This window comes from Oncorhynchus masou, chromosome 33, assembly GCF_036934945.1.
Source record: "Oncorhynchus masou masou isolate Uvic2021 chromosome 33, UVic_Omas_1.1, whole genome shotgun sequence".
NCBI classification, from domain to species: domain Eukaryota; kingdom Metazoa; phylum Chordata; class Actinopteri; order Salmoniformes; family Salmonidae; genus Oncorhynchus; species Oncorhynchus masou.
Window position 1 is genome coordinate 43734377 of NC_088244.1, and position 19377 is coordinate 43753753.

The following is a 19377-nucleotide window of genomic DNA, read 5'->3' on the forward strand; positions in this document are numbered from 1 at the left end:
TTACAAGAAAATATTGACTAAATAAACTCAAGTTTAAAGAAAGAAGAACAATACTGGAATGGCATGTTGCAGGGTGTGCTGTACCAAAAACACACATTGTGATACAGTGGACACATACTATAATAGCTGCATCCCATTACAAGGGTTGTATTCATTAGGGCACACTCTAGCAACACGTTTTGCAATGAAAAATGAAAACAATCATTTATTTTTAGACAAGTTCAGGTAGCACCCTCCCTCTTTCAATCCATGTTCTTCCGTTTGATGCCTAATGGTGAATGTGAACTACCATGACACCCCCCTACCCTCATCATCAAAATGCCATCCTCGATCTCCACTTCCTTTGATGAAGGGAATCTAAGGGCTCCTGCTCTGCAGGCATGTCTGATTTAAAACGTTTTCGATAACTTATTTTCTATTCCCCTTACCACACACTCTCTCATGCTCTTTCCCTCCATTTTATCGTCCAATCTCTCATCATTATTCTTTCCATCCATTTTTTCTCTCTCCATCTATCGTCCTCGCTTTCCCTCTGTCTCTCCAATTCCGCAACAGCATGTGACACCAGTTCCCAATTATCTGGGTGCCTGTGTCTTGCCTTACAGGGGGTGCTGCTGCGGTGTTTTATGTAATAATGACTGTCCTGGATTAAACTAGCCCTGCTACTAGTCATCATTGACACTGCCTTGCGAGTGTCGAGGGGTGTGTCATCATCATCACCACTGTGACTGTTTCACAACCTCACCACTTAGCCCCCACCCGTCAGACCAGGCCAGGCCAGGCCAGGCCAGACCAGACCAGGCCAGACAGCTAAATCCCACTTACTGTATTTGCCAGACCCCCTGCCCATCTTCCGAAAACATCTGAAACCCTACTTTTTCAAACAGCATCTTAAATCATAACCAGCACTTGCACTTAACCCCCCCCTTCTAGCTCTGACTCTACTGACAGCTACGATATTAAGGAAACATGTACTTTCTATGCCTGTTATATGTGGTTGTCCCACCTAGCTATCTGGAGATGAATGTACTGACTATGACTGTGATATGTGGTTGTCCCACCTAGCTATCTGGAGATGAATGTACTGACTAAGCCTGTGATATGTGGTTGTCCCACCTAGCTATCTGGAGATGAATGTACTGACTAAGCCTGTGATATGTGGTTGTCCAACCTAGCTGTCTGGAGATGAATGTACTGACTATGCCTGTTATATGTGGTTGTCCCACCTAGCTGTCTGGAGATGAATGTACTGACTATGCCTGTGATATGTGGTTGTCCCACCTAGCTATCTGGAGATGAATGTACTGACTATGACTGTGATATGTGGTTGTCCCACCTAGCTGTCTGGAGATGAATGTACTGACTAAGCCTGTGATATGTGGTTGTCCCACCTAGCTATCTGGAGATGAATGTACTGACTAAGCCTGTGATATGTGGTTGTCCCACCTAGCTATCTGTTGTTGAATGTACTGACTAAGCCTGTGATATGTGGTTGTCCCACCTAGCTGTCTGGAGATTAATGTACTGACTAAGCCTGTGATATGTGGTTGTCCCACCTAGCTGTCTGGAGATGAATGTACTGACTAAGCCTGTTGTATGTGGTTGTCCCACCTAGCTATCTGGAGATGAATGTACTGACTAAGCCTGTGATATGTGGTTGTCCCACCTAGCTGTCTGGAGATTAATGTACTGACTAAGCCTGTTGTATGTGGTTGTCCCACCTAGCTATCTGGAGATTAATGTCCTGACTAAGCCTGTTGTATGTGGTTGTCCCACCTAGCTATCTGGAGATTAATGTCCTGACTAAGCCTGTGATATGTGGTTAGCTACCTAGCTACAAAAAATCCAGAAAATCACATTGTAGAATTTTTAATGAATTTACTTGCAAATTATGGTAGAAAATAAGTATTTGGTCAATAACAAAAGTTTCTCAATACTTTGTTATATACCCTTTGTTGGCAATGACAGAGGTCATACGTTTTCTGTAAGTCTTCACAAGGTTTTCACACACCGTTTCTGGTATTTTGGCCCATTCCTCCATGCAGATCTCCTCAAGAGCAGTGATGTTTTGGGGCTGTTGCTGGGCAACACGGACTTTCAACTCCCTCCAAAGACTTTCTATGGGGTTGAGATCTGGAGACTGGCTAGGCCACTCCAGGACCTTGAAATGCTTCTTACGAAACCACTCCTTCGTTGCCAGAGCGGTGTGTTTGGGATCATTGTCATGCTGAAAGACCCAGCCACGTTTCATCTTCAATGCCCTTGCTGATGGAAGGAGGTTTTCACTCAAAATCTCACGATACATGGCCCCATTCATTCTTTCCTTTACACGGATCAGTCGTCCTTGTCCCTTTGCAGAAAAACAGGCACAAAGCATGATGTTTCCACCCCCATGCTTCACAGTAGACATGGTGTTCTTTGGATGCAACTCAGCATTCTTTGTCCTCCAAACATGACGAGTTGAGTTTTTACCAAAAAGTTTTATTTTGGTTTCATCTGACCATATGACATTCTCCCAATTTTCTTCTGGATCATCCAAATGCTCTCTAGCAAACTTCAGACGGGCCTGGACATGTACTGGATTAAGCAGGGGGACACGTCTGTCACTGCAGGATTTGAGTCCCTGGCGGCGTAGTGTGTTACTGATGGTAGGCTTTGTTACTTTGGTCCCAGCTCTCTGCAGGTCTTTCACTAGGTCCCCCCGTGTGGTTATTGTGATCATTTTGACCCCACGGGGTGAGATCTTGCGTGGAGCCCAAGATCGAGGGAGATTATCAGTGGTCTTGTATGTCTTCTATTTTCTAATAATTGCTCCCACAGTTGATTTCTTCAAACCAAGCTGCTTACCTATTGCAGATTCAGTCTTCCCAGCCTGGTGCAGGTCTACAATTTTGTTTCTGGTGTCCTTTGACAGCTCTTTGGTCTTGGCCATAGTGGAGTTTGGAGTGTGACTGTTTGCGGTTGTGGACAGGTGTCTTTTATACTGATAAGTTCAAACAGGTGCCATTAATACAGGTAACGAGTGGAGGACAGATGAGCCTCTTAAAGAAGAAGTTACAGGTCTGTGAGAGCCAGAAATCTTGCTTGTTTGTAGGTGACCAAATACTTATTTTCCACTATAATTTGCAAATAAATTCATAAAAAAAACCTACAATGTGATTTTCTGGATATGTTTGTGTACCTATGATGAAAATGACAGGCCTCTCTCATCTTTTTAAGTGGGAGAACTTGCACAATTGGTGGCTGACTAAATACTTTTTTGCCCCACTGTATCTGGAGATGAATGTACTGACTAAGCCTGTGATATGTGGTTGTCCCACCTAGCTATCTGGAGATGAATGTACTGACTAAGCCTGTGATATGTGGTTGTCCAACCTAGCTATCTGGAGATGAATGCACTGACTAAGCCTGTGATATGTGGTTGTCCCACCTAGCTATCTGGAGATGAATGTACTGACTAAGCCTGTGATATGTGGTTGTCCAACCTAGCTATCTGGAGATGAATGTACTGACTAAGCCTGTGATATGTGGTTGTCCCACCTAGCTATCTGGAGATGAATGTACTGACTATGACTGTGATATGTGGTTGTCCCACCTAGCTATCTGGAGATGAATGCACTGACTATGACTGTGATATGTGGTTGTCCCACCTAGCTATCTGGAGATGAATGTACTGACTAAGCCTGTGATATGTGGTTGTCCCACCTAGCTATCTGGAGATGAATGCACTGACTATGACTGTGATATGTGGTTGTCCCACCTAGCTATCTGGAGATGAATGCACTGACTATGACTGTGATATGTGGTTGTCCCACCTAGCTATCTGGAGATGAATGCACTGACTCTGACTGTGATATGTGGTTGTCCCACCTAGCTATCTGGAGATGAATGCACTGACTATGACTGTGATATGTGGTTGTCCCACCTAGCTATCTGGAGATGAATGCACTGACTATGACTGTGATATGTGGTTGTCCCACCTAGCTATCTGGAGATGAATGCACTGACTATGACTGTGATGTGTGGTTGTCCCACCTAGCTGTCTGGAGATGAATGCACTGACTATGACTGTGATATGTGGTTGTCCCACCTAGCTATCTGGAGATGAATGCACTGACTATGACTGTGATATGTGGTTGTCCCACCTAGCTATCTGGAGATAAATGCACCGACTGTAAGTCGCTCTGGATAAAAACGTCTGTTAAATAACTAAATAAGGACAGTAGAGGACGACACAAGACAGATAGACTGAGCTCCGCCAGATTGGTCTGGTATCTTTTTGTCAGTGGAGATGGATGGCGACGTGGGGACTCTAAGTAGGTTACACAGATTACCATCCCCAGTCTCTGTGGCCTAGAACACTACTGGGAGGCAGAGACTGTCAGGGCTGACAGAAAACAGTCCAGGAAATGTTATTAGCAGCAGGAAATCGCCACCGCCTCCACTGGGCAAACGCTGATGAACTTCCAATTGTGGTTAATGTTTGGTCAACAACTGTTTATTTGTGGTTGTAATCTGGGATAAATTGAGAGAAACTGTAACAAATGAAATAAATTGGACAAAGACGTCAGATGAACATCCAAACGTGGTTGATATTTGGTTGAGCTCAACAACAACTGTGAATTCCACCGAACCGTGAAACCTTGAAACGCAACCGTTGATTTGTGGTTGCAATCTGGGTTGAAATGAGAGAGAAACTGCGAGTTTATGAATGATTTGGGGAAATTCAACAAACTAGTCACATTGGTGCAATGTCATTATGTTGATAAAGTTGAACATTGTAGCTCATAGGCTGAAAACCTCCAAACAATATTGGAGTCACTTTAGAGTCAGTAAGGCTAATAATGTCATTTTTTAAAGGAACAACTATACTGCCATTACCTTGCAGTCCAAAAATGCATGATCCTAGGAACAAACTCAACACGCAAGAGTATTTAGCAGCTCTAGCGAGAAAATGGAAGTCAAAACCTGTTTGTAATTAACAACTAGACTAGAGTATAGAGAACCATTTCTTCTAAGACATGCTGAATATTTATTCTCCTACACATCACATCTTAAACTATTTTAAACAAGTACTATGTCGTGAGGGGTCCATGCAGAGGCTCTAATCTTCAACACGTACACACACACGGGTATGGACACACACACTCTGTACCTAAAAGACTCACACACCCCGCCGTACAAAAAAACACTATCCCCGTGTACAAACATACACACATGCCAGCCATCACACATACACAGGCTCACATGCACCCTGCATATATCTGTCTGTTTCACGCAGTAGTGAGCTACAGTATCCTTCAGCTCCGGGTAGAAGTTGCCCGTAGGCACAGATCTACAATCAGCTTATCGCCCCCAAATCCTATTGTTAACCATAAGGAGGGGGACATGAAAAACTGATGTGAGATCAGTGTCTAGGGGAGCAACTCCATCCTTCTCCTACCTTTCACTCGCAGGTAGAAAAGGAGTGTTAGCAGCATCCCTCCTTTCTCTGACGGCAGCAGTATCATCCGCTCCCTCTCTTTACATCCCGGCTTTCCTCTCCTCCTCCTCTTTCTTCCTCCGACACTGTTCTCCTCCTGTCTCTCTCGCTCTCCCCACTCCCTCCTCCCCCGTTACCCACGAGGTTGCTTCTCAGCAGCCGTCTTTCTCTCTCTCTCGCTCGCTCACACACATACACCCCACCAGCTGCCCCCTCCGCCCCCCAGGCATAGCCAATGGTAACCCAGTACATTCCTACTCCCTAGTCTTTGGATACAGAGTCTAAAATGTAATACAGTATAAAACAGTTCCCACCAGGGTGCAGTTACCAAACTCACCCACATGGTGGCAGAGCTAGCTGTGGGTTTGACACCATCATTTGCACTGAATACATTTTCACCTTTAAATTTAAACATCAGTTTCTATTTTTAGACTAGATGCTGAAGCTCAGAGGAGAGCAGAGGAGGTGGATGAGAACAGAGGAGAGCGGAGGAGGTGGATGAGAACAGAGGAGAGCGGAGGAGGTGGAGGAGAGCATAGGAGGTGGAGGAGGCGGAGGAGGTGGATGAGAACAGAGGAGAGCGGAGGAGAGCGTAGGAGGTGGATGAGAACAGAGGAGAGCGTAGGAGGCGGAGGAGAGCGGAGGAGTAGAGCGAAAGTGGTGTAGGAGAGTGTAGGAGGTAGAGGAGAGCGGAGGAGGTGGATGAGAGCAGAGGACAGTGGAAGAGTCGGATGAGAAGGGGGAGGGGGAGAGCGAAAGTGGTGGAGGAGAGTAGGAGGTGGAGAGCGAAAGTAGTGGAGGATAGTGGAGGAGGTGGAGAGCGAAAGTAGTGGAGGAGAGTGGAGGAGGGAGGAGAGCAGAGGACAGCGGAGGAAGTAGATGAGAGCAAAGTAGGTCGATGAGAGCAGAGGAGGTGGATGAGAGCGGAGGAGGCGGATGAGAGCGGAGGACAGCGGAAGAGGCGGAGGAGAGCGGAGGAGTTGGATGAGAGCAGAGGAGGCGGAGAGCGAAAGTGGTGGAGGAGGAGAGCGGAGGAGGAGGAGAGGGGAGGAGTTGGATGAGAGCAGAGGAGGTGGAGAGCGAAAGTGGTGGAGGAGAAGAGCAGAGGAGGCGGAGAGCGAAAGTGGTGGAGGAGGAGAGCGGAGGAGGCGGAGGAGGAGAGCAAAAGTGGAGGAGGAGGAGAGCGGAGGAGTTGGATGAGAGCAGAGGAGGCGGAGAGCGAAAGTGGTGGAGGAGAAGAGCGGAGGAGGCGGAGGAGGAGAGCAAAAGTGGTGGTGGAGGAGAGGTGAGGAGTTGGATGAGAGCAGAGGAGGTGGAGAGCGGAGGAGGCGGAGAGCGAAAGTGGCAGAGGAGGAGAGCGGAGGAGGCGGAGAGCGAAAGTGGCGGAGGAGGAGAGCGGAGGAGGCGGAGAGCGAAAGTGGTGGAGGAGGAGAGCAGAGGAGGCGGAGAGCGAAAGTGGTGGAGGAGGAGAGCGGAGGAGGCGGAGAGCGAAAGTGGTGGAGGAGGAGAGCGGAGGAGGCGGAGAGCGAAAGTGGTGGAGGAGGAGAGCGGAGGAGGTGGAGCGAAAGTGGTGGAGGAGGAGAGCGGAGGAGGCGGAGAGCGAAAGTGGTGGAGGAGGAGAGCGGAGGAGGCGGAGAGCGAAAGTGGTGGAGGAGGAGAGCGGAGGAGGCGGAGAGCGAAAGTGGTGGAGGAGGAGAGCGGAGGAGGCGGAGAGCGAAAGTGGTGGAGGAGGAGAGCGGAGGAGGAGGAGAGCAAAAGTGGTGGAGGAGGAGAGCGGAGGAGGAGAGCGGAGGAGGCGGAGAGCGAAAGTGGTGGAGGAGGAGAGCGAAAGTGGTGGAGGAGGAGAGCGGAGGAGGCGGAGAGCAAAAGTGGTGGAGGAGGAGAGCGGAGGAGGCGGAGAGCAAAAGTGGTGGAGGAGGAGAGCGGAGGAGGTGGAGAGCGAAAGTGGTGGAGGAGAAGGGCGGAGGAGGCAGGAGAGCGAAAGTGGTGGAGGAGAAGGGCGGAGGAGGCAGAGAGCGAAAGTGGTGGAGGAGAAGGGCGGAGGAGGCGGAGAGCGAAAGTGGTGGAGGAGAAGGGCGGAGGAGGCGGAGAGCGAAAGTGGTGGAGGAGAAGAGCGGAGGAGGCGGAGAGCGAAAGTGGTGGAGGAGGAGAGCGGAGGCGGAGGAGGAGAGCAAAAGTGGTGGAGGAGGAGAGCAGAGGAGGCGGAGAGCGAAAGTGGTGGAGGAGGCGGAGAGCGAAAATGGTGGAGGAGAAGAGCGGAGGAGGTGGAGAGCGAAAGTGGTGGAGGAGAAGAGCGGAGGAGGCGGAGAGCGAAAGTGGTGGAGGAGAAGAGCGGAGGCGGCGGAGAGCGAAAGTGGTGGAGGAGAAGAGCGGAGGAGGCGGAGGAGGAGAGCGGAGGAGGAGAGCGGAGGAGGCGGAGAGCGAAAGTGGTGGAGGAGAAGAGCGAAAGTGGTGGAGGAGAAGAGTGGAGGAGGCGGAGAGCGAAAGTGGTGGAGGAGAAGAGCGGAGGAGGCGGAGGAGGAAAGCGGAGGAGGAGAGCGGAAGTGGTGGAGGAGGAGAGCGAAGGTGGCGGAGGCGGAGAGCGAAAGTGGTGGAGGAGGCGGAGAGCGAAAGTGGTGGAGGAGGCGGAGAGCGGAGGAGGCGGAGAGCGAAAGAGGTGGAGGAGAAGAGTGGAGGAGGCGAGCGAAAGTGGTGGAGGAGGAGAGTGGAGGAGGCGGAGGAGGAGAGCAAAAGTGGTGGAGGAGAGCGGAGGAGGCGGAGAGCGAAAGTGGTGGAGGAGGAGAGCGGAGGAGGCGGAGAGCGAAAGTGGTGGAGGAGGAGAGCAGAGGAGGCGGAGAGCGAAAGTGGTGGAGGAGGAGAGCGGAGGAGGCGGAGAGCGAAAGTGGTGGAGAGGAGGAGAGCGGAGGGCGGAGAGCGAAAGTGGTGGAGGAGGAGAGGCGGTGGAGGAGGAGGAGAGCGAAAGTGGTGGAGGAGGAGAGCGGAGGAGGCGGAGAGCGAAAGTGGTGGAGGAGGAGAGCGGAGGAGGCGGAGAGCGAAAGTGGTGGAGGAGGAGAGCGGAGGAGGCGGAGAGCGAAAGTGGTGGAGGAGGAGAGCGGAGGAGGCGGAGAGCGAAAGTGGTGGAGGAGGAGAGCGGAGGAGGCGGAGCGAAAGTGGTGGAGGAGGAGAGCGGAGGAGGCGGAGCGAAAGTGGTGGAGGAGGAGAGCGGAGGAGGCGGAGAGCGAAAGTGGTGGAGGAGGAGAGCGGAGGAGGCGGAGAGCGAAAGTGGTGGAGGAGGAGAGCGGAGGAGGAGAGCGAAAGTGGTGGAGGAGGAGAGCGGAGGAGGAGAGCGAAAGTGGTGGAGGAGGAGAGCGGAGGAGGAGAGCGGAGGAGGCGGAGAGCGAAAGTGGTGGAGGAGGAGAGCGGAGGAGGCGGAGAGCGAAAGTGGTGGAGGAGAAGCGCGGAGGAGGCGGAGAGCAAAAGTGGTGGAGGAGGAGAGCGGAGGAGGCGGAGAGCGAAAGTGGTGGAGGAGGAGAGCGGAGGAGGCGGAGAGCGAAAGTGGTGGAGGAGAAGGAGAAGAGCGGAGGAGGCGGAGAGCGAAAGTGGTGGAGGAGAAGGGCGGAGGAGGCGGAGAGCGAAAGTGGTGGAGGAGAAGCGCGGAGGAGGCGGAGAGCGAAAGTGGTGGAGGAGAAGAGCGGAGGAGGCGGAGAGCGAAAGAGGTGGAGGAGAAGAGTGGAGGAGGCGGCGAAAGTGGTGGAGGAGGAGAGTGGAGGAGGCGGAGGAGGAGAGCAAAAGTGGTGGAGGAGAGCGGAGGAGGCGGAGAGCGAAAGTGGTGGAGGAGGAGAGCGGAGGAGGCGGAGAGCGAAAGTGGTGGAGGAGGAGAGCAGAGGAGGCGGAGAGCGAAAGTGGTGGAGGAGGAGAGCGGAGGAGGGAGGCGGAGGGCGAAAGTGGTGGAGGAGGAGAGCGGAGGAGGCGGAGAGCAAAAGTGGTGGAGGAGGAGAGGGGAGGAGGCGGAGAGCGAAAGTGGTGGAGGAGGAGAGCGGAGGAGGCGGAGAGCGAAAGTGGTGGAGGAGGAGAGCGGAGGAGGCGGAGAGCGAAAGTGGTGGAGGAGGAGAGCGGAGGAGGCGGAGAGCGAAAGTGGTGGAGGAGGAGAGCGGAGGAGGCGGAGAGCGAAAGTGGTGGAGGAGGAGAGCGGAGGAGGCGGAGCGAAAGTGGTGGAGGAGGAGAGCGGAGGAGGCGGAGCGAAAGTGGTGGAGGAGGAGAGCGGAGGAGGCGGAGAGCGAAAGTGGTGGAGGAGGAGAGCGGAGGAGGCGGAGAGCGAAAGTGGTGGAGGAGGAGAGCGGAGGAGGAGAGCGAAAGTGGTGGAGGAGGAGAGCGGAGGAGGAGAGCGAAAGTGGTGGAGGAGGAGAGCGGAGGAGGAGAGCGGAGGAGGCGGAGAGCGAAAGTGGTGGAGGAGGAGAGCGGAGGAGGCGGAGAGCGAAAGTGGTGGAGGAGAGCGGAGGAGGCGGAGAGCAAAAGTGGTGGAGGAGGAGAGCGGAGGAGGCGGAGAGCGAAAGTGGTGGAGGAGGAGAGCGGAGGAGGCGGAGAGCGAAAGTGGTGGAGGAGAAGAGCGGAGAAGAGCGGAGGAGGCGGAGAGCGAAAGTGGTGGAGGAGAAGGGCGGAGGAGGCGGAGAGCGAAAGTGGTGGAGGAGAAGCGCGGAGGAGGCGGAGAGCGAAAGTGGTGGAGGAGAAGAGCGGAGGAGGCGGAGAGCGAAAGTGGTAGAGGAGGCGGAGAGCGAAAATGGTGGAGGAGAAGAGCGGAGGAGGCGGAGAGCGAAAGTGGTGGAGGAGAAGAGCGGAGGAGGCGGAGAGCGAAAGTGGTGGAGGAGAAGAGCGGAGGCGGCGGAGAGCGAAAGTGGTGGAGGAGAAGAGCGGAGGCGGCGGAGAGCGAAAGTGGTGGAGGAGAAGAGCGGAGGCGGCGGAGAGCGAAATTGGTGGAGGAGAAGAGCGGAGGAGGCGGAGGAGGAGAGCGGAGGAGGAGAGCCGAGGAGGCGGAGAGCGAAAGTGGTGGAGGAGAAGAGCGGAGGAGGAGGAGCGAAAGTGGTGGAGAAGAGCGGAGGAGGAGGAGCGAAAGTGGTGGAGGAGGAGAGCGGAGGAGGTGGAGCGAAAGTGGTGGAGGAGGAGAGCGGAGGAGGTGGAGAGCGAAAGTGGTGGAGGAGGAGAGCGGAGGAGGCGGAGAGCGAAAGTGGTGGAGGAGAAGAGCGGAGGAGGAGGAGAGCGAAAGTGGTGGAGGAGGAGAGCGGAGGAGGAGAGCGGAGGAGGCGGAGAGCGAAAGTGGTGGAGGAGGAGAGCGGAGGAGGCGGAGAGCGAAAGTGGTGGAGGAGGAGAGCGGAGGAGGCGGAGAGCAAAAGTGGTGGAGGAGGAGAGCGGAGGAGGCGGAGAGCAAAAGTGGTGGAGGAGGAGAGCGGAGGAGGCGGAGAGCAAAAGTGGTGGAGGAGGAGAGCGGAGGAGGCGGAGAGCGAAAGTGGTGGAGGAGAAGGGCGGAGGAGGCAGAGAGCGAAAGTGGTGGAGGAGAAGAGCGGAGGAGGCAGAGAGCGAAAGTGGTGGAGGAGAAGAGCGGAGGAGGCGGAGAGCGAAAGTGGTGGAGGAGAAGGGCGGAGGAGGCGGAGAGCGAAAGTGGTGGAGGAGAAGAGCGGAGGAGGCGGAGAGCGAAAGTGGTGGAGGAGGAGAGCGGAGGCGGAGGAGGAGAGCAGAGGAGGCGGAGAGCGAAAGTGGTGGAGGAGGCGGAGAGCGAAAATGGTGGAGGAGAAGAGCGGAGGAGGCGGAGAGCGAAAGTGGTGGAGGAGAAGAGCGGAGGAGGCGGAGAGCGAAAGTGGTGGAGGAGAAGAGCGGAGGCGGCGGAGAGCGAAAGTGGTGGAGGAGAAGAGCGGAGGAGGCGGAGGAGGAGAGCGGAGGAGGAGAGCGGAGGAGGAGAGCGGAGGAGGCGGAGAGCGAAAGTGGTGGAGGAGAAGAGCGAAAGTGGTGGAGGAGAAGAGCGGAGGAGGCGGAGAGCGAAAGTGGTGGAGGAGAAGAGCGGAGGAGGCGGAGGAGGAGAGCGGAAGTGGTGGAGGAGGAGAGCGAAGGTGGCGGAGGCGGAGAGCGAAAGTGGTGGAGGAGGCGGAGAGCGAAAGTGGTGGAGGAGGCGGAGAGCGGAGGAGGCGGAGAGCGAAAGAGGTGGAGGAGAAGAGTGGAGGAGGCGAGCGAAAGTGGTGGAGGAGGAGAGTGGAGGAGGCGGAGGAGGAGAGCAAAAGTGGTGGAGGAGGAGAGCGGAGGAGGCGGATGAGAGCAGAGGAGGCGGAGAGCGAAAGTGATGGAGGAGAAGAGCGGAGGAGGAGGCGAGTGAAAGTGGTGGAGGAGAAGGGCGGAGGAGGCGGAGAGCGAAAGTGGTGGAGGAGAAGAGTGGAGGAGGCGGAGAGCGAAAGTGGTGGAGGAGGCGGAGAGCGAAAGTGGTGGAGGAGGCGGAGAGCGGAGGAGGCGGAGAGCGAAAGAGGTGGAGGAGAAGAGTGGAGGAGGCGAGCGAAAGTGGTGGAGGAGGAGAGTGGAGGAGGCGGAGGAGGAGAGCAAAAGTGGTGGAGGAGGAGAGCGGAGGAGGCGGAGAGCGAAAGTGATGGAGGAGAAGAGCGGAGGAGGAGGCGAGTGAAAGTGGTGGAGGAGAAGGGCGGAGGAGGCGGAGAGCGAAAGTGGTGGAGGAGAAGAGTGGAGGAGGCGGAGAGCGAAAGTGGTGGAGGAGAAGAGCGGAGGAGGCGGAGAGCGAAAGTGGTGGAGGAGAAGAGCGGAGGAGGCGGAGAGCGAGAGTGGTGGAGGAGAAGAGCGGAGGAGGCGGAGAGCGAAAGTGGTGGAGGAGGAGAGCGGAGGAGGAGAGCGGAGGAGGCGGAGGAGGAGAGCAAAAGTGGTGGAGGAGGAGAGCGAAGGTGGCGGAGGAGAGCGAAGGTGGCGGAGGAGGAGAGTGAAAGTGGAGGAGGAGGAGAGCGGAGGAGTTGGATGAGAGCAGACGAGGCGGAGAGCGAAAGTGGTGGAGGAGAAGAGCGGAGGAGGCGTAGGAGGAGAGCAAAAGTGGTGGAGGAGGAGAGCGAAGGTGGCGGAGGAGGAAAGCGAAAGTGGCGGAGGAGTTGGATGAGAGCGGAGGAGGCGGAGAGCGAAAGTGGTGGAGGAGAAGAGCGGAGGAGGCGGAGAGCGAAAGTGGTGGAGGAGGAGAGCGGAGGAGGCGGAGAGCGAAAGTGGTGGAGGAGGAGAGCGGAGGAGGCGGAGAGCGAAAGTGGTGGAGGAGGAGAGAGGAGGCGGAGGAGGAGAGCAAAAGTGGTGGAGGAGGAGAGCGAAAGTGGAGGAGGAGGAGAGCGGAGGAGGTGGAGGAGAGCGAAAGTGGTGGAGGCGGAGGAGACGGCGGAGGAGATCAGAGGAGGCGGAGGAGGCGAGCAAAAGTGGTGGAGGAGAGTGGAGGAGGCGAGCAAAAGTGGTGGAGGAGAGCGGAGTTGGTGGATGAGAGCAGAGGACAGGAGGAGATCAGAGGAGAGTGGAGGAGGCGGAGGAGGAGAGCGAAAGTGGTGGAGGAGGAGAGTGGAGGAGGCGGAGGAGGAGAGCAAAAGTGGTGGAGGAGGAGAGCGGAGGAGGCGGATGAGAGCACAGGAGGCGGAGAGCGAAAGTGGTGGAGGAGAAGGGCGGAGGAGGCGGAGAGCGAAAGTGGTGGAGGAGGAGAGAGGAGGAGAGTGGAGGAGCCTTAAGCTTATGGTGTTCATGTCCTGTGTGGTGGCGCAATTGTTCTGGACCTAGATGCTATGGGTGTGCACTACTTTATACCTACTATACACACACACACACTCACATATTGTTACATACAGTATATGGAAGGATTTCAAAGTTATGACATTATTCCCACGCACCTGCAATGAATTAACTCAGATGTGCGAGCGCTTTTTTGAATATATGGAAAAATTAAAACAAGCGTAATACACACAATTGCAAAAAGTTCACGCCTTACATGAGGAGCAAATGAAACACCATAAATTCCACCTTTGGCACCATAAAACCCTGTTACTGCAGCTGCCAGTAACAGTATCTACCAGCCAAGTACTTATTGTTTTGTATGCCAAGTAACAGTGAACCAGCTAATAATGTTGCAACAATGGGGAGGTTGTGCATTTTCCACATTCCTTCATACATTGTTTATTGCCGTCTCCCTGTCCGGTCCCACAGGCTTTATCAGAGCAGGTCTGAGGTGGATTGGGACCATCTAACACACAAACACACAGTTGAGAGGAGTACAGGGTCAAGCTGCAGTGCAGGGCCCCTGGATGGAGAGCATGTTGTGAGGTTAAGGGACTTGCTCAAAGGCCCAACGGTAGTGGATTGATATTAGGATATGAATCCAGTTGCCAGATCAATTTCCCCCTTTTTTTTACCAGCACCCAGTCTAGGATTCGAATAGGTGACCTTTCGGCTACAGCCCCCCCCCTCAACACAAGCATTTTCCACATTCCTTCACAGTGAGAGTATAGCCGTTCGCTCCTTGGGCATTTCTAACAAACTAGACAATTATTATCCTCAAGGCCCCCACACCGCCCATTTTTCCCCTTGAGGCCACCATTACTAGACAGGCCAACTGGGCTAAAGACGGACTAGCCCATCTGGCATTTGCCAAACTTGCCATATGACCAGTCGGTCTCTGGAGCAGGGCTGAGGCACGTTACTTTATCAGCCTATCACTGAAGGAGACCTCACTACCACAGCCCTACACAAACATGCTCTAAACATCAAGAACCCCCAAGTAGATCGCTGTTGTGTTATGTAGGAGTTGAACATTGCTCTCAATCCTGTTCTTCTTCTTTTTAAAGAGAGAGAGAAGAGACAGATAAAGTAACAGAAAGAGGGACAGAAGAAATATAGGGGGCGGGTTAAAAAGAGGCAATCATCACATCCCCCAGCTTTACAATCCCCTGCCCACTGGAGATGTAGCCTAGCCCAAGCTAGTGCTATAGTCCCATTGTTGCTATTGAGCGTATGCTAACTAAGTGGTTCCCCAGTGGGGGCATTAACCAGTGGGCGAGCCAGGCCTTTGTGGATTAGCTGCGCTGAACAGATGTGCCTCGCGGGCTAGCACCATTCACCAGAGGTCCAATCTGAGGGAGAAACATGAAATTCAGCAACCGCCTGGTCTGAACCACTTCAAATCCTGTCCCATCAGCTCCGAACAAGGTCAGCCCAGGCCTCATCCACAACATATGGGTCAGATACATAATTGAAGACAGAAAACGATACTAACGATAGTGGTGTGTGAAGTGAATTGCAGTCAGGCCAGATACGGCTATGAGGGTGAGACAAAATGAGGGCAGGCGATAGGTTGTTGAGTTTTTTCCTGGGTTGTTTTCTGGGTTATGGCCGTTCAACACGTTCCACTGATACCCAGCTTAGCGTTTCCCCTAGGCACCACCAGAGCTGAAGTCTGGCAAGCATCCCAGCAGCAGTCTGCGACAGGGCCTGAGCTATTTTTATGCCTGTCGGTTTTCTCTCTGTGTGTGTCTTGCACCTATGTGTCTCTTTTCCTTCCTCCTGCTCCTCCTCTTCCCTGTTTCTTTCTCTGTCCCCTCTCTCTCAGTCATTTTTTAGGGGAGTAAAAATCTCAATCTATTGCATCAGCAAATCGACAGACTCCATAATCTCTGCCTCCGAGGCTTCAGAGGACATTGGAGCAGATGTGAGGAGAGAGAGAAGGCTTATACTGTATTGTAGATTAAGCTGAAACCATAATCTCTGCCATGACAGAACACAGCAGGGCATTTCTCACACTCTGCACTTGACCTCTGCTCAGCTGGGTTTTATTCATTATGAACATCGTAGCAAAACAATTTTGTCAAGGAAAAACGTAAACAAGCGTTTCTTATTGGATAAGTTTAGGTACTCCATCCCTGTTCCGGTACGTTTTCTTCCATTTTGTTCCTAATGAACACAACCCTCTCTCTGACCCAGAATGTGTCAACTCCCCACCAACCAGCCATATCTCCCAGCCAAATCCTCTTCCTCCCTCCCTTCCTAAATCTTGCACACTTCTTCAAATTATAGTGATGGATAGACTGGGTGAGGGAAAGATAAAAAAATCTGCCAACCTGCAAGTCTTCCTCAGCCAGTTAGTTTATTGCCCTCCTAAATCGCATCCTCCCAGCAGTCAAAATATCCATACTAAAGGTCCCACCGAAAACTGTTTACCACACTGCACAATGACTACATCACAGAGATAAATGAATATAGGAGTGGAAAACTAGAAATAAAAAAGGAGAGGTGTGTAAAAGAACATTTGAGTTAGCTATACAGATGGTTCTGGTTAAGCCAAACACAGGCCTACAGTATCTAAGTCCTTCTACAGTGGCAAGTAGGACACCATCCGACAAGAGTATCTGAGACATGGGAGTATTTTCTCTTCACCAAAAGGATTTTGCTAATAAAGTTAGCATACACTAAAGGACTGTACAGACAACAGACAGGCACTCATATCTTTATGCAGTAACTGAGTCCTCCTACAATGACAAGTAGGCTATCATCCTGCCATTATAGCAGTATCTGACAGTTGAATTTAATCCATCATCCGATCAGGTCTATCTAGGCTCAGAGAGGGAGAGAGAAAAACAGAGAGAGGGGTCATTCTCATTAGAAGGTAATGATGTAGGGGGCGAGCGCTACAGGCCTATACACGGCATTACATAATGAATGGACATGCTGAGGCACAAAACAAGGTACATGGGAGAGAGATGGATGGCTAGGCAGTTAAAGTGCATGGGAAAATGACTCAGAGAACGACCTTCCCTCCCAGAGCTTTGTGCTTAATGCAGAGCGCAGCGTTGCATCATCGAGTGAGCTACTGGTGCGCATGGTGTTAGCATTTAGCATCACAATTAGCATGGTGTGGTAAAGGATTTGGCAGCAGGTCAAAAAGAGGAAGGGACCCAATGTGTGATACAGGGTCAGACAGCTCACGTGTAATGACATTACAACCAAGAGAGTAGCCATCTGAGCCTTTTCCATCATCAGATAGGAACGCTTCACACACGATGCCGCAACTCTTGATTTATGGCCTCGTCCGTGTACGCACACACACCCACCCACTGTGACACACTGACTCAGTCTTCGGGGGATGGGTTTCATCTGCAAGTCAGCTGATTCATTCAAGCCGTTATAGACTAGTGTCAGCAGCAGTCTGAGTAGCAGGGAATGAATGGGGAAAGTGTATGTATGTGCGTGTGTCTGCGTAGCGTGTGTCTGCGTAGCGTGTGTCTGCGTAGCGTGTGTCTGCGTAGCGTGTGTCTGCGTAGCGTGTGTCTGCGTAGCGTGTGTCTGCGTAGCGTGTGTCTGCGTAGCGTGTCTGCGTAGCGTGTCTCTGCGTAGCGTGTCTGCGTAGCGTGTGTCTGCGTAGCGTGTGTCTGCGTAGCGTGTGTCTGCGTAGCGTGTCTGCGTAGCGTGTGTCTGCGTAGCGTGTGTCTGCGTAGCGTGTGTCTGCGTAGCGTGTGTCTGCGTAGCGTGTGTCTGCGCAGCGTGTGTCTGCGCAGCGTGTGTCTGCGCAGCGTGTGTCTGCGTAGCGTGTGTCTGCGTAGCGTGTGTCTGCGTAGCGTGTGTCTGCGTAGCGTGTGTCTGCGTTGCGTGTGTCTGCGTAGCGTGTGTCTGCGTAGCGTGTGTCTGCGTAGCGTGTGTCTCCGTAGCGTGTGTCTGCGTAGCGTGTGTCTGCGTAGCGTGTGTCTGCGTAGCGTGTGCGTGTGTCTGCGTAGCGTGTGTCTGAGTAGCGTGTGTCTCCGTGGCGTGTGTCTGCGTAGCGTGTGTCAGCGTGTGCGTGTGTCTGCGTAGCGTGTGTCTGCGTAGCGTGTGTCTCCGTGGCGTGTGTCTGCGTGGCGTGTGTGCGTGGCGTGTGTCTGCGTAAGCGTGTGTGTCTGCGTAGCGTGTCTGCGTGTCTGCGTGTGTCTGCGTTGCGTGTGTCTGCGTAGCGTGTGTCTGCGTAGCGTGTCTGTGTAGCGTGTGTCTGCGTAGCGTGTGTCTGCGTGTGTCTGCGTGTGTCTGCGTAGCGTGTGTCTGCGTAGCGTGTGTCTGCGTAGCGTGTGTCTGCGTAGCGTGTGTCTGCGTAGCGTGTGTCTGCGTAGCGTGTGTCTGTGTCTGGACCTGGCCTACAATGTGCAGGGCTACTGTGATGTGAATCGCCAAGTGTACGGTGGTTCCTCTGACACATTGGTGCAGCTGGCTTCCGGGTTAAGCGAGCATTGTGTCAAGAAGCAGTGCGGCTTGGCGGGGTTGTGTTTTACAGAGGACGCACGGCTCTTGACCTTCGCCACTCCCGAGTCCGTACGGGAGTTGCAGCGATGAGACAATTGGATACCATGAAAAAGGGGTAAAAGTACAATTTTAAATGAGTATATCTTCATTCAGATGAGTTACAGTTTTTCTAGATTTGTGTTTGTGTATAAAAGATGGCAATAGTATGTGTTTGGCCACTGTATGGCCTGATCTCACATAGTTTTTCAGTGAAGACTAGTATATATACGCTCAAGGGTGTTTGGAGCTCTGTAACATAAACTATACATTACAATTAACTTGTTATATATTGCAGGTACTAAAATAGGTTCATCAGTATAGGCTAGCCATAAGGAAAGGCTCACAGGTGTGGAAAAATAGATATCCCCTTGGTAACTTCCCTGTCCCTACTTGCGTTTATTCTATTCAACTGTATTTTTTTTACGTCTATGCAACACTTCACACACTCCAATGTGGAATTTGTGTTTCTTGACTAATTTCTTTTTCATTGCCAGGTAAAACATGATAGCTCAGGACATAATGTGAAGAATGCTTCCAGAATGTCAAAGTATTTTTTTATTTTAAAATGTAACCTTTATTTAACTTGGCAAGTCAGTTGAGAACAAATTCTGATTTACAATGACGGCCTACCCCGGCCAAACCCAGACGACGCTGAGTTGCGTCGCCCTACGGGACCCCCAATCACAGCCGGATGTGATGCAGCCTGGATTTGAACCAGAGACTGCAGTGACGCCTCTTTTCAATTAAGAATCGTCTGTTTGAGGTTCTCATTTACAACTGCGGTGCAGCAAAGCAGTGCGACAAAAACAACAACACAGAGTTACACATAAACAAACGTACATTCAATAACACAAAATAAAATAAAAATAGAAAAATCTATGTACAGTGTGTGCAAATGTAGAAGAGTAGGGAGGTAGGCAATAAATAGGCCGTAGAGGCAAAAATAATTACAATTTAGCATTAATACTGGAGTGATAGATGTACAGATGATGATGTGCAAGTATAGATCCTGGGATGCAAAAGAGCAAGAGGGTAAGTAATAATATGGGGATGAGGTAGTCGGGTGATCACTTGGAGTGATGTCAGATGTCAAAGAAAGAGTGGCATTGCCTCGACAGATTTTACTTTCTTTCTTGTCACACGTGCGCACTTGCCTTCCACAAAGGGTAATTCTGGTCAGTATAAGAGAGCCCAGTGTGCTAACGAGAGAACAATGGAGCTGCACTGTACCAGTGGACCTACTGACAGCTAGGCTAACAGAGGTAATGGACCAGTGCTGTCCCACTGACAGACCTACTGACAGCTAGGCTAACAGAGGTAATGGACCAGTGCTGTCCCACTGACAGACCTATTGACAGCTAGGCTAACAGAGGTAATGGACCAGTGCTGTCCCACTGACAGACTTACTGACAGCTAGGCTAACAGAGGTAATGGACCAGTGCTGTCCCACTGACAGACCTACTGACAGCTAGGCTAACAGAGGTAATGGACCAGTGCTGTCCCACTGACAGACCTACTGACAGCTAGGCTAACAGAGGTAATGGACCAGTGCTGTCCCACTGACAGACCTACTGACAGCTAGGTTAAGAGGTAATGGACCAGTGCTGTCCCACTGACAG

General features: G+C 52.6%; 1 protein-coding gene across 3 annotated transcripts in view; it reads right to left on the reverse strand.

The window, feature by feature from the left end:
• prkcz (protein kinase C, zeta) overlaps positions 1-19377 on the reverse strand; it is a 184888-nt gene that overhangs the window by 85968 nt on the left and 79543 nt on the right. The window contains exon 1 of one of the 3 annotated variants that reach the window (XM_064955907.1): positions 5444-5647. The exons of the other annotated variants lie outside the window; for them this stretch is intronic. Coding sequence (XP_064811979.1) covers positions 5444-5510 — 67 coding nt within the window. The 5' untranslated portion in view covers positions 5511-5647. Of the gene's footprint in view, positions 1-5443; positions 5648-19377 lie in introns of those variants that run through there. 3 annotated transcript variants of the gene reach the window in all.